We start from the raw sequence: 15,198 nt of genomic DNA, 5'->3' as shown, positions 1-15,198 counted from the left end.
CATTTTTCACATTCAAGAAGTTCAAAGCTATGGTGGAAAAAGAATGTGGCTACTACATCAAGACCTTGCGATCCGATCGTAGAGGCGAATTCACATCCAAAGAGTTCGAACATTTTTGTGAGGAGCATGACATTCGACGACTCTTGACGGCACTCTATTCTCTCCAACAAAATGGAGTGGCGGAGAGAAAGAATCGGATCATTCTTGATATGGTTTGAAGTATGCTAAAGACAAAGATCATGCCGAAGGAATTTTGGATGAAGGCCGTAAATTATGCGGTCTACTTGCTCAATCGATGTCCTATCAAGAGCCTAGAGGATATAACTTCATAAGAGGCATGAAGTGGAAGACAACCTAGTGATGCGGGACAATCCTAAAAAGAAAATCAATCCTAATAATCAAGCTCTCTTCTGTTCATCAACAACAAATCACGTCCGGCCAGGGGCTCATTATTCCCAGGACAGACAGTATAGTTGCCTATACTCTGCTCAGGAGGCGTGATTGATTGATACGAGACTAAAGCGAGATCAATCTAAATGATATAGACGAATGCCATTCGAGAGATCAGTAAACAATTAGTAATAGAAAATTTCATAAACAGATAGCAGAAATTAAACATGCTCACGAGTAGATGCAAAAAAAAGAAATAAGAATGGAACGAGAGAAAATAAAACATTAAACCCGTGAGAAAATCCAAGAAGATGATAAGAATCCGGATCGTGGTAGTTAAGAAACTACTCTGATTAGGGCTCTTAATCTTTTAACCAAACAGATCATCGATAAAGAACTAGGTCTTTACCAACATCGGATTAAAAAAAAAAAAAAATCAAAGATCAACTGTTAAGGAACGAAGGTCCTTGACAGCATATGATCTGTAGAATAAGAAATCACTCCTTCTCTCAGCACGACAGATGAAAATTCTGGAGGAGACAGATCTTCTCTTGACGGAATAGGCTTGCGTGGGTAGATGGTGGAGTCGATCAGAGTCGCAAGAACACTGAATCTTAAGTAGAAGGAATATGATAGAAAGTGGGCCTCACACCCTCCCCTTGTGGGGCGATTTTGGGTCTCACACCCTCTCCCTCTCGGAGCGATTGACACAAGTATTTGTGGAGTTTGTAAAATCATTCATTGTTTTCTTTCATGAAAGATACAAGGATTTATATAGGACTCTAAGGGTCCTATTTGTTTAGGAATCTCTTATTTTTACAAGGAAGAAATCAACCCTCCACAAAAAAGTAAAGCATTATAATCTACCATAGGAAAGAAATCAGCCTTCAACAAAATAAGTAAGTAGCCAAGAACTCTTAAGGAATTCTAAGGAAGAAATGGAATTTCATGTGGGTGCTTGATGCTTGACACAACTTGGCATGAGCACGGCATATGCTGGCATGCATATTCTTCTCTTGGCATGTGGAGAGTGGTGGCTCCAAAGGTGACGTGGACAAATCCAAGTATGGCCCTATGGACCCAAAGCCAAATGCATTAAAATTTATTGACTGAAAATAAATAACTGAAGTAGAATCAATTTAATGAGGCTTCTTCGATCCAAATCGAACTTAAATTATGTTGCCGATTTTTGATGGCTCTGGTGTCCGCACCAATTCTCCCGAGGTGGGAAAAACTCGACCCTGTCGAGTGTGGATCGATTTCGCTCTGGTGACGCTCAAGTAGATCGGGATCAATGCGTTGCAGCTCTTCTCGAGTGATCCAGGTATCTTCAGACTCCGGTCGACCTCGCCATCTGACCAGATACCGCTGATAGCCTCGACTCCGGGTGGAAAGGATCTGCTCATCCAAAATTCTCTCAATCTGATCGTGTTTTGCTGACATTTTGGCTGGTGGACACTCAGGGATAGGTTCGCTCTCAAAGGTTGGTTCAGGCTCAAATGGCTCACTAGGTATCCGAGTTGATTTTTTATAGGCGACAAGATCTGTAATGTTAAAAGTAGAGCTAATTCCAAAATCAGAAGGTAGGTCCACAACATACGCATTTGATCCGATTTTCTTTATGATCTTAAATGGACCTGCTCCTCGGGCATGTAACTTCTTCACGGTTCCGGGAGAAAACCGTTCAGGCCTCAATCGAACCATCACATAGTCTCCCTCTGCAAACTCTTGAACACGTCGATGAGAATCTGCATTCTGTTTATAAACTTTATTACTCATACTAATTTTTTTACTGATCTCTTTATGCAGACTCTTGACATGCTGTGCAAATGACTCTGCAGATTCGAAAATCCTAGCATGCATGGGTAGTGGGATGAGGTCTATTGGTTTTCTAGGTTGATATCCATGAACTACTTCAAAAGGACTCATGCCAATGGACCTATTAACAGAGCTATTATATGCAAATTCGGCTCGGGGCAGCAAAAGATCCCAGTTACCCATATGTTCCCCAATCAAGCAACGCAAAAGATTTCCAAGACTCCTATTAACCACTTCGGTCTGACCGTCTGTTTGCGGATGATAGGCAGAAGAAAACTTTAGTTTTGTGCCTAAAAGATGCCATAGGGTTTTCCAAAAGTAGCTCATAAATCTAACATCCCTATCAGAAACAATGATTTTAGGCAATCCATGTAGTCTAACAATCTCATCAAAGTATATCCTTGCAACTTTCGACGCGTCGGACGTTTGGCAACAGGGCAAGAAATGGGCCATTTTTGAAAATCTATCTACAACCACTAGAATGGAATCATGCTTCCTGGCTGTCCTAGGTAATCCCAAAACAAAATCCATACTAACATCTTGCCAAGGACAGTCTGGTATAGGTAAGGGTGTATATAAGCCGGTGTTTTATTTTCTCTGCTTGGCCACGGCACATGTTCTACATTGGGCAACAATTCGGGCGACATCTCTTTTCAAGCTTGGCCAAAAGAACTGGGCTTCTACCAACTCTATAGTTTTATTCCTACCAAAGTGTCCAGCTAATCCTCCAGCATGTAATTCCCAAACTAAAAAATCTCTCAAAGATGTACGGGGGATACACAGCCTAGTTTCTCTAAATAGGTAACCATCCTGAAGGATATATTCACTACGTTCTCTAGATGGCCCTTACGTAAAGCGGTAAGTATGTCACCAAAATCTGGACACTCCTCATAATTTTCTTTAATCTTATCAAAACCAACAACTTCTATACTAACGGTGGACAGCAAAGTATGACGACGACTCAGGCATCAGCAGCACGATTCTCTACACCTGCACGGTGTTTCAAAACAAAAGTATAGGCTTGCAAAAACTCGACCCACCTACCGTGTCTATGATTCAATTTCTTTTGAGAATTCAGGAATCTAAGGGCCTCATGATCAGAGTACAAAATAAATTCTTGCGGTAGCAGGTAATGCCTCCAATATCTTAAAGCTTGAATTACCGCATAAAACTCCTTATCATAGGTAGAATACTTGAGTTTAGAATCGTTAAGTTTCTCGCTAAAGTATGCTACCGGATGACCTTCTTGACTAAGGACACCACCAATCCCAACTCCTGACGCATCGCACGCTACTTCAAAAACCTTAGAAAAATCAGGGAGACGTAAGATTGGGGCATGAGTCATCTTATCCTTAATGTCTAGAAAGGCTCTATTGGCTGCCCTAGTCCATTCAAAATTTTCCTTTCTAATGCAGTCAGTGATGGGAGCGACTATGGTGCTAAACCCTTTTATGAACCTACGATAAAAAGTTGCTAATCCATGAAAACTCCACACGTCATGCACACTCTTGGGCACCGGCCACTCAACTATTGCTCTAATCTTTTCAGGATCAGCAGATACACCATTGGGGGTAACAATAAAACCTAAAAAGATGATATGGTCTGTCATAAAAGCGCACTTCTTAGGATTAGCATACAAGCTTTCTGTTTTAAGAACTTGACACACTCTTTGGAGGTGATCTAAATGGTCTTCCCTAGTTCGACTATAGATCAAAATGTCATCAAAATATACGACTACAAATACTCCTATAAATGGTCGTAGTACTTGGGTCATCAACCTCATGAAGGTACTAGGAGCATTAGATAATCCAAATGGCATCACCATCCACTCATATAAACCATTTTTTGTCTTGAAAGCAGTTTTCCACTCATCTCCCGGTCTAATCCTTACTTGATGGTAACCACTCTTAAGATCGATCTTAGAAAAGATAGTGGATCCGGCCATCATATCTAACATGTCATCTAACCTAGGGATGGAAAGCGGTACTTAATGGTGATCTTATTAATGGCACGGCTATCTATGCACATCCTCCATGTACCATCCTTCTTTGGAGTCAGTAGTGCAGGAACCGCGCAAGGACTCAAACTCTCCCTCACAAATCCTTTTTTTATCAGCTCTCCAACTTGTCTTTGTAGCTCAGCATGCTCATTAGGGTTCAACCTATAGTGGGGCAAGTTGGGTAGGGTAGATCCAGGAACTAAATCAATGGCATGTTGAATGTTTTTCATAGGCGGTAAGTAATCTGGAAGATCCTCAGGAAAGACATCATGAAACTCAGCAAGAAGGTTAGCTACTTCCTTAGGATAATCCACCTTAGAATCCTCACGAACTTCTCTAGCAACAAGCATCCAAACTGGTGATCCTTCACTCATGACCGTCTCTAATTCTTTAGCACCTATCAGATTGAGGCTTTTCTTCTTAAGATTTTCTTTTGGTCCATCGCCTATCTTTCTATTAGTAGCCTTAGGTGGGGAAGGATTAATCGTGATCTTCTTACCCTGATGAGTAAAGCTGCAGGAGTTGGTACGGCCATAAATCGTAACATCATTGTCGAATAGCCAAGGCCGACCTAATATGATACTTCCGACTTCCATGGGTAAGACATCGCACCACACATGATCCTGATAGGAATGAAGCTGGATGGGCACACGACATCTAAATTTGATGGGAATAGAGGAGGAATCAATCCAAGACACACGGTATGGACTAGGATGATCTACAGGAGTTAATCCTAATCGCTTAACCGTGTCGGTGGAGATGGCGTTGATACAGCTACCGCTATCAATGATCACTTTACAAATTTTATCGCCAAATTTTATGAAGGTATGGAAAATAGAGGTCCTACGCCAGTCTTCACTTTCCTTAGTTTGGGCTAGGACATACCTAACGACTCCAAGCCTAAGGTCTGACTCAGGTGTGGCATAACCTAGGATGTCCTCAGTACTCTCAAATTGCTCGGCTAAATCTGGATCAGCTTCATAAACTTCCTCCTCAATATTTTCTAGAGTTTCTCCTTCTAATTCTTCTACGAATAATGATCGGTTGGGGCATTGTGCAGCAAAGTGACCGTAACCATGGCACTTGAAGCAATGAGATCGAGAACTACTTCCTTTTGATAACTCTCCTATAGCTCCTTTTCCTTTATCTTCTTTTCTCCCAATAGGATTTGTAAGTGGAGGTCTGTTACTAGGAGTTTGATTAATATTAGGTCTCGATCCAGAAGGGGTTACTCGGTTGGGTTCAGGACGACGGAGAGTCGAATATCTAGAAAATCTTTCAAAATCTAAGGCAAGTTGATAAGCTTGTTCCAACGTGGTTACCTCTCGCAGAAAGAGCTCACGCTGAATATCCTCTCGTAATCCAGCTCTAAATCGAGATAAGGTAACAACTCTATCTTCGGCTACTCCACATCTCATGAGGTATTCATCAAATCTCGTGATATACTCAGTGACTGATCTATTCCCTTGAGTAAGCCTCTGCCATTGATCTAAAAGTCTTTGTTGGTAAGAGGTGGGGAGGTACTTCTCTCTGAGTTTTTCTTTCATCTCATCCCAGGTTTCTATCGGATCTTGTCTTCTCTGATTGAGAAGACGCTCTACACTTTCCCAATAAAGTCGGGCTTGCCTCATCAATTTCATCCTAGCAAATCTAACTCTCCTTGCTTCAGACATTTCATACCATCCAAAATAGTGGTCCATACCTAATTCCCAATCTAGGTACTCTCTCGGATCTAGACAACCATCAAAACTTGGGGCTTCGACTTTCACATTCCTAAGAATATGCTCATCTTGATCGAACTGGTTATGGTGCGGACGTGCCCCTATAGGTCGATCAAGTTCTAGATTCCTACCTCTTTGTCCTATAGGTAGTCGGAGAGACTCAGGTTCAGGTTGTTTCTGCCTAGCTTCTTCTAATACCACTATTCTCTCATCTATGGCTTTCATAAAATTTTTCATGTCATCAAACTTTTCAGTCAGAGCATTAATGATGGCTGCTATATTGGGATCCATATTGGTGTTGGGTGGGGAAGTAGGATGTTGGTACCAGGCACCTGATCTAGTGGTCATGCAACTCTAAGATGCAGAAATAAGGTGCAATAAAATTAAAATGCTTGAAAGTAAAGTACGAAATTTAGAGTGCGAAAATTTAACTTGCGAAAATTTAAATTGCTGAATTTAAACTAAAGCCCTAATCAACCTGCTCTGATACCAAATTGATGCGGGACAATCCTAAAAAGAAAATCAATTTTAATAATCAAGCTCTCTTCTGTTCATCAACAACAAATCACGTCCGGCCAGGGGCTCATTATTCCCAGGACAGACAGTATAGTTGCCTATACTCTGCTCAGGAGGCGTGATTGATTGATACGAGACTAAAGGAGATCAATCTAAATGATACAGACGAATGCCATTCGAGAGATCAGTAAACAATTAGTAATAGAAAATTTCATAAACAGATAGCAGAAATTAAACATGCTCACGAGTAGATGCAAAAAAAAGAAATAAGAATGGAACGAGAGAAAATAAAACATTAAACCCGTGAGAAAATCCAAGAAGATGATAAGAATCCGGATCGTGGTAGTTAAGAAACTACTCTGATTAGGGCTCTTAATCTTTTAACCAAACAGATCCATCGATAAAGAACTAGGTCTTTACCAACATCGGATTAAAAAAAAAAAAAAATCAAAGATCAACTGTTAAGGAACGAAGGTCCTTGACAGCATATGATCTGTAGAATAAGAAATCACTCCTTCTCTCAGCACGACAGATGAAAATTCTGGAGGAGACAGATCTTCTCTTGACGGAATAGGCTTGCGTGGGTAGATGGTGGAGTCGATCAGAGTCGCAGGAACACTGAATCTTAAGTAGAAGGAATAGGATAGAAAGTGGGCCTCACACCCTCCCCTTGTGGGGCGATTTTGGGTCTCACACCCTCTCCCTCTCGGAGCGATTGACACAAGTATTTGTGGAGTTTGTAAAATCATTCATTGTTTTCTTTCATGAAAGATACAAGGATTTATATAGGACTCTAAGGGTCCTATTTGTTTAGGAATCTCTTATTTTTACAAGGAAGAAATCAACCCTCCACAAAAAAGTAAAGCATTATAATCTACCATAGGAAAGAAATCAACCTTCAACAAAATAAGTAAGTAGCCAAGAACTCTTAAGGAATTCTAAGGAAGAAATGGAATTTCATGTGGGTGCTTGATGCTTGACACAACTTGGCATGAGCACGGCATATGCTGGCATGCATATTCTTCTCTTGGCATGTGGAGAGTGGTGGCTCCAAAGGTGACGTGGACAAATCCAAGTATGGCCCTATGGACCCAAAGCCAAATGCATTAAAATTTATTGACTGAAAATAAATAACTGAAGTAGAATCAATTTAATGAGGCTTCTTCGATCCAAATCGAACTTAAATTATGTTGCCGATTTTTGATGGCTCTGGTGTCCGCACCACCTAGTGTCTCACATTTGAAGATTTTCGGGAGTATTGCCTATGCTCATACCCCAGACTAAAGAAGAATGAAGCTTGAAGACAAGAGTAAAAAATTTATCTTTATCGAGTATGATGCTCGATCTAAAGTTTATAAGCTCTTTGATCTAAAAACTAAAGAGATTCATATTAGTAGAGATGTGGAGTTTCATGAAGATGGTATGTGGAGTTGGCAATCAAAGAAAGAGCTATTTTATGAAGAGAACGAAGAAGAAGAGAAAGAATCAAAGGTGCATTTTGAAGTTTCTTCACCACCTTCATCTTCACATTCTAGAGTATCACCTCTTTTGGATGATAGTCCAATGCAAAGGAAGACAAGGAGTTTGCAAGAGCTATATGAGGTAACAAACGAACTTAATCTCGTTTGTCTTTTGGCTAACAATGAAAATATTTCTTTTGAAGATGCAATACAAGATAAGATTTGGAAAGCTGCCATGGATGAGGAGATCAAAGCAATAGAGAAAATAATACTTGGAAACTTACTACTCTTCCTGAACGCCATAAATCTATAGATGTTAAATGGGTTTACAAGAAGAAGAAGAATGCTCAAAGACATATAGAGAAGTACAAAGTAAGATTGGTAGCTAAAGGCTACAAGCAGCAAGTTGGTATCGACTATGAAGAAATATTCACCTCGGTTACTCGCATGGAAATTATAAGATTGCTCATTTTTATTGCAGCACAGTTCAAATAGCCAATTCTTCAAATGGATGTCAAATCAGCTTTTTTGAATAGAATTTTAGAAGAAGAAGAAGTCTATGTGAATCAATCCGAAGGGTATGTGAAGAAGGGTCATGAAGAAAAGATCTTAAAATTAAAGAAGACGCTCTATGGCTTGAAACAAGCACCTAGAGCATGGAATAGTAGAATTGATGCATACCTCAAAGCTAATGACTTCATGCAATGTCCATATGAGCATGCCTTATACATGAAGAAAAAGAATGAAGATATATTGTTTGTTTCCTTATATGTAGATGATCTTATTTTTACAGGAAGCAACCTTCAAATGTTTGAAGAATTCAAGTAAGCTATGACCCTAGAGTTTGAGATGACAGATTTGGAGCTTATGTCATATTTTCTCGGCTTAGAGGTCAAGCAAAATAATGAAAGCATCTTCATTTCTCAAGAAGCATATATAAAGGAGATTCTTAAGAGGCTTAAGATGGAAGATTGTAAGCCAATAAGCACCCCAGTTGATTGTGGAGTCAAACTATCAAAATTTAAAGAAGGTAAGGTGATAGATCATACTCTTTATAAAAACTTAGTTGGAAGCTTAAGATATCTCACATGCACAAGACCGGACATTCTATATAGAGTTGGCTTATTAAGTCGTTTCATAGAGGAACCAAAATCTATACATTAGAAGGCCGCAAAAAGAATTCTTCGTTACATCCGAGGTACTATATCTCATCGATTAATGTATTTTTCTTCTTATGATTTTTGACTTTTTGGTTATTCGGATAGTGATTGGGGAGGAGATTCGGATGATAGAAAGAGTACAATCAGATTTATTTTCTATATGGGTGATACGGCATTTACTTGGCTTTCTAAGAAGCAAGCTATTGTGACTCTTTCTACTTGTGAGGCAGAATATGTTGCAGTATCTTCATGTGTTTGCCATGCCATATGGCTTAGAAAATTGTTACAAGATATCTATTTCTCTCAAATTGATGCTTTTAAAATATATGTGGATAGCAAGTCGGTAATGGCATTAGCAAAAAATTCGATCTATCATGAAAGGAGTAAGCATATCGACATCCGTTTTCATTTCATAAGGGAGCATGTAAAAGAGAAGAATGTGGAGTTAACTTATGCGAAGACTTATGATCAAGTTGCCGATATCTTCACCAAGCCACTTGCAGCAAATCATTTTTACAAGCTCAAGAACTTGCTTGGCATGAAGAATGGAATACAATTAAGTTTAAGAGAGGGTGTTAGTAAATAAACTTAATTATACTATTATTAGTGTTGGAAGTCTAAGAGTTTTGAAAGTCCAAGAGTCATATAGAAACTCCCATTATCTAGAATATGTATGAGTAATTATGAGTTAATCTCGGAATATGGATGTGACCCTTGGGAAGAAGTGTTATAAATGCATATTTAGTGATGTATTGTGTCTAGTAAATTCTCCTAGTGCCTATAAATACCCATGGGGTCATTTTGTAATGCAACAATGAGCATTTTGAGTCTTTAAGTACCTTCAAAATATATAATATTATTTTATTTCGAGCCCATCATTCTTTTTTTGATAACTTCAGGATCAATCTAGTCATATGATGAGGCTAAATATTTCTTGTAGGTGTTTTGTTAGATATATGCAAGCATTTATCCAAAAAATTATCATAAAATTCACTGAAACCACACAAACTAAGACGCAATTCATCTTAGCTACATTAGACATAAAAAGGAGGTGCATCGGTTTCGAACGTCTCCAAGCCTTTGAAACTATTTTTTGCTATATAGAAGACACCGAAACTCATCATAACAATGTATTAACTTGAAGTAAAAAGGTATTGGCTAGATTTTTTATTTTTAATCTATAATTTAGCTACATAAACAAGCTGGGAACGCCATCTTCTGGGGCTTAATCAAGAGACTACAACAGTACATTCACCAAGAAGATGGGTGCTGACCCCTTTAGGCTGTGCTCCCACCTATCCTGTTTCTTTTAAAAACCTAAAAAATATCAATCAGTTTAAAAAACTATTTTTTACTTTAAATTATTTTAACACAATGGCAGAAACTTCTAAGCCCTCATGAACCAAGACATATACTGGTACGTCATGTACCTATCCTAGTTCTTTAGAAAATCTGAAAAAAAAAAAAAAGAAAACTCTCAATCCGTTTAAAAAAAGTTTTTTACTTTCCATAATTATTTTAACACAACGGAAGAGACTTATAAGCCTTCATGAACCAAAACATATATCAGTACGTGATGTTCAGCTATTTGATGGATGATTAGAGATAATTGAGCGTGCCACTGCAGCCGCCAAGGCTACTCTAAAGTTTGGATCTCCACTTAAAAGTGTGATGCACTCTTCCATGATATTCTTGTTGTTGTCGTTGGTATCGTTTTTGAGGGTCTCTGTGGACCTTGCTGCTTCATGATTGCTCCCACATAGTGCAAGATCAAGAGTGACCGTGGGCTGAGATAGGTCCCTCGATGTGGAAGAAGAAGAAGTTCCAGCCATTAAGCCAGTGCTGGAGGTAGTTGGTAATGAGGTCATGCCATCAAGCTCTCCAGGTAGGGGGTGGTTGTGTTCTCCTTCATATGTTGCCACCAGAATCGATTTATCATCTGGACTTCGTTGAACCTAGAGCATATAAAGGGAAATGAAAGATTCGGATAACACACTCGTAGTTAGAACTTCTTGTAAATGCTATTATAAAAGCAAAATTTTCATGACAATGCAAAATTTTTATTGCAGGATTAGCTTTTTTGGGAGATGAGTCGTTAGATCGCGTCCATATATTAGAATTGTAAGACCATCTGCAATGTTTTAATGCCTGGTTATGAGATTTAACATAAATGAAGTTGTCCATGCAAGCAAAATAAAAATAATTTCCCATTTAAAACTACAAATACGGAAACTAGTTTTGGATAGGTCACTTCGCTGAAATTAACTTTCAAATACAAATAGAGAAATAAGTATAAGATTGCTTGCTAGTGAAATGATTTTAGATGGACTTTTATTTTAGCCAGCACATATTAAATCTCTTGTTTCAATCTATGCAATTTGACTGATCCTAATTTTGGCTTTATGGGATTTATTCAGTCCAAGTTTTCGACCATAAACATAACACCAAACAATATGGCGACTCAAAAGTCTTCCATATCCTACAGTCTTTTGGACTTGTGAAACTACATTTGAATTAGATAAAATCAACTTTCTTGTTTTCATTTGTGTCAGCTAGAAAAATGAACTTAATGGTGTTACTTTAATACAAATTTTCAACCTAATACTGTGAAAGTTTGAACCATGAGGTGTTCTTGGATTCAATATTTTATCTTAAGCAATAAGTGGGTATCCTTTTCATTTTCACTTTTTTCAAGGATGAGTCCAAGAAAACATAAGAGTTGATGCATTTGCATTTTATGTTGAATTCAAGAAGATTAAGAAGATTCTGAAACAGCAAAAACTTGGATTAGATAACAAAAACAATTGCACCATATATTAGCGACAACATTTATTTCATCATGAAATGTCGAACATGCATATTGTGACGAGTTATTATTTTCATTGTAGATGACTTTACCGATGGGGCATTGCTTATGAACCTGGCAAGAAATTTTTTTCATCGCCAAATGTTTTAGATAACACAATTTATTTTTTAGCAACAAAACTTTTTTATGGATAATGCATAAATTTTTGCATTTGGCACCATATCAAGTATGTTAATTTACTTAATTTTTGCAAAAAATTGATGAGTTTGAAAAAACATGAAAAACTAAGAAGCGCATCGAGCGGGGTGTTTTTTTGTTGTTAAATCAACTTGTGAAACTTCGGGTGGCTATTCTCTCCCTTTCCATCATAGTTTTTTTTTTTTTAAAAAAAAAAATTGACATGCAAAACAGATTATTTATAGTTATTAAATATTTCAGCTTTTCAGTTTTTTTTTGCAAATTCTCTTTTGTATTCAAGGCATGTTCTTGTGAGCCCAAGGATTTAATTTTTCTAGAGAGGAGATGCTATTGTCTGTCTATTCTTTCTTCCATCTCAAGCAACCTAGTTGATCTGTAGAACCTGCAATTATTTTGAAGATACTACACTGAATTCACAAGCATGGTTTCTGAAAGATAGGGTATGCATTCTTTATGCAGAGAATGTAAACTATTCGTGAATTATCAATGTAGCCCTATTGAATAGTGCGATTCTGTCTAATTCTAAAGGTTTCTTCAAGCAAAGGTGGAAACCCACCAGATGCTAACGGTGGAGTTTAAAGAGCCAAAAGGATTAAAACAAAGGAATCTGCAACAAAAAATGAAGATAAATACTTGGAGCCATATGAAGAAAAGTTGTATAATCGTATGAAGAAAAAAGCAAAGCTGGGAGTTTAGAAAAGAACCTTCTTCTTAACATGACAGCTTGGAGCCATAGAACACCTAAAATAAGCCCGAGGGGATGGATTATCTTTAGTAATCTTCTGTCCATACTTTCTCCAATGGTACCCATCCTTGACTATCTGTTGTTATTGGCAACAAATAACTTATACACCACATGGGAGGAAATAAATTTAAAACCGAGAAAAATGTTAATCAGACTGCAAGAGCATATATGCAAATAGACTTACTAAGCTCGTACTATCTTCATTTGTTCTGACAAATATGCGTGTAGATTTTGGCTTTATGGACTCAATAGGCCGTCTCTTGGTCAAGTAATGGCTCGAACAGCTTTCATTCATAAAGTCCACTTCTTCCCTTATCTTCTCTACATGAGCTTGAAGGGCGGTGTACTTATTATTCATCATGTGGAGCATAAGGCAAAGCTCCTTGTTTTCGGCATGCAAACGTTCTAGTTCTGCTCCAATTTCTTGAATCTGTGTACATACTAAAACAAAGTATGAACCCAAAGGATCTCTAAAAATTTTCCTTTCCATTCAAAATATTATGACAATACAGAACTTCTATTTCTTTTGCATAGAACGTTACTAAGTTTAACAACGATTATGCCGTTTCGATATTTTTAAATCACATTCACAAGTGATATTCAGGTATGGTTAGCAGAAATTTGGCAAATTTTTTTTTGGTCAAGGACAGAAATTGTTAACTAAGAAATCAAGAGAGGAGAATGTCAGATAGTTCTAATTAATGAATCTTTTTCTTTGCTTGCTTGTTTTCACACTTCTGTATGTCATTCGGGTTTTGATGGGTGCGGGCATTTCTACAACATCGCATGCAAAGCATTAGGGAGGGGAACTTCAACGGCAACGAAAACAAAAATAACAAGTGACACCAAATAATATAGTTAAAAACAACGAAGATCGAATGATCCTTGGAGGATGCAAGGGATAATGAAATACATGAATTTTACGAAAGTACTTCATGATTTATTATTTGAAACTGATTCTCAAATCATTTGATCGATGAAAAATTGCAAAGAACTTTGGAATTTTCTCTAAATATGTTGCGACAGTGTTACAAAATTAACCATGCACAAAAAAGAAATACTGCCACTAACCTTCTCTTCCTCAGAGATGTTTCTCTGGCCATCCATGGTTTTGGTGAAAGCTCCTCTCTAGCTCGCTATGCACATATAAAACGAGAGGAGGCAAAGAGGTGAGGAAAAAAAAATTAACAGAAGCTGGATTTCATTGGAGAACACAAAAGAACATCAGAAACCAGAAAGTTCTCCTGGTTTCTGCAATCAAAACCCTTTAGATGTCCACGCAGTCAGCACATCTCTTTCTCTGTCTCTCGCCCTCTCTCACGTTCACACGCACACAAGAAGGTAGTAGGAAGGTATATTAAGAAGCCTATGGGCCATTATTGGAGTTGTTAGGAGTTGTTAGGAACATCCGAATTGAATACTCAAATTCATGATGCCAACAACTTGGGTTTCACGTAGCAAATACTGAATGCATCACATAAGGAAACGTAAGCACCTCATCCCTTTGCCCCTCTCTTTTCTTGAGGGAGACCAACTTGTGGTGAGGGCAGTGACCGTTTGACACCAACCCATTCCGTTCACCCCTCATTTTGTCGCCATCCCCGGTGCCTTATTCTATTCCATTGCCCGAGGAATAAGACGCATCTGATTTTGGGGTCTGTTTGATTTTTCTTTCTCTAACACTGCATTTACTCATAGAAGCAGCCTGTCAATGCTGTATTTGTCTAACATTCTTTCTCATCACTACCATCTACATCACAAGATTTTTTTCAGGCTTAAATTAGAACAAACATGCTCATTCCTTCTCTCTCTAATAGTTGTCAGGGCTAAATAGCTAGCTATTTATATTAAGCGAATTAGAGGAATTGGGTGATCTGATTAATGTTAATTACCATTAAAAGACCAATTATGGAAAGTGAGATGGAATCCAGAAAAGGATCCTGGGGAGAAAAAAGAAAAGAAAAAGAAGGGAAAGAGTGTAGGATGTCATGAGTAATTGTTCAAATACATGAGTTGTATCCTTGAATTAATTAGAAGCATGTTAACCTACCTTCGGCCTCTACTTGAAAAGCTCATGCAACATATTGGAGTAATCATGTGCCCAAGTGATGCTTGACATTGTTAATCTTGCATGTGCATTCACAGAAAGCATATATTGGATGCGAGCAAAAATATTAGAGAACCAATCTCAAAGTTTTTGTTACTCTTTTTTGCCCTTGCACACTTCATCATATGGTCCTAGCAGCTTATAATTATTTTTCTATAAAAATAGTTGGGCAAAGCCCACCACAATTTCATTATGGTAGTGAAAAGGTTATCCATTAACCCACTTGATGTTGAGGAGATTAGTTACTAAACTCTTGCAAGTTACACTTCAAAAAGATG

The 15,198-nt window shown here is 38.0% G+C and overlaps 1 protein-coding gene across 3 annotated transcripts; it reads right to left on the bottom strand.

Moving 5' to 3' along the window:
• Window positions 1–10,549: 10,549 nt before the first annotated feature.
• LOC105050724 (probable WRKY transcription factor 40) lies at window positions 10,550–14,344 on the bottom strand. Of its 3 annotated transcripts, XM_029266269.2 has the most exons (5): window positions 14,046–14,344; window positions 13,885–13,949; window positions 12,998–13,243; window positions 12,773–12,889; window positions 10,550–11,019 (listed from the first exon to the last, which is right to left on the bottom strand). In XM_029266269.2, the coding sequence occupies exons 2-5, from the start codon at window positions 13,918–13,920 to the stop codon at window positions 10,645–10,647; spliced, it is 774 nt and encodes a 257-aa protein (XP_029122102.2). In that variant the 5' UTR covers window positions 13,921–13,949; window positions 14,046–14,344; the 3' UTR covers window positions 10,550–10,644. The 3 variants fall into 3 exon arrangements, with proteins under 3 accessions (XP_029122102.2, XP_073099008.1, XP_073099007.1); XM_073242907.1 differs by having other exon boundaries at window positions 12,998–13,254; window positions 13,885–14,343; XM_073242906.1 differs by having other exon boundaries at window positions 13,885–14,343.
• Window positions 14,345–15,198: the final 854 nt, after the last annotated feature.

Source organism: Elaeis guineensis, chromosome 8 (genome assembly GCF_000442705.2).
Source record: "Elaeis guineensis isolate ETL-2024a chromosome 8, EG11, whole genome shotgun sequence".
NCBI classification, from domain to species: Eukaryota; Viridiplantae; Streptophyta; class Magnoliopsida; order Arecales; family Arecaceae; genus Elaeis; species Elaeis guineensis.
This window is presented reverse-complemented; position numbering and strand designations above follow the sequence as displayed.

Excerpts from the sequence above, each read along its gene's own strand:
- LOC105050724 (XM_029266269.2), bottom strand. The coding sequence starts at position 13,920 with ATGGATGGCCAGAGAAACATCTCTGAGGAAGAGAAG. Across the intron at positions 13,244-13,884 it reads ACATCTCTGAGGAAGAGAAG|ATTCAAGAAATTGGAGCAGA; the intron begins GTTAGTGGCAGT and ends GTATGTACACAG. Across the intron at positions 11,020-12,772 it reads GCTGTCATGTTAAGAAGAAG|GTTCAACGAAGTCCAGATGA; the intron begins GTTCTTTTCTAA and ends TATATGCTCTAG.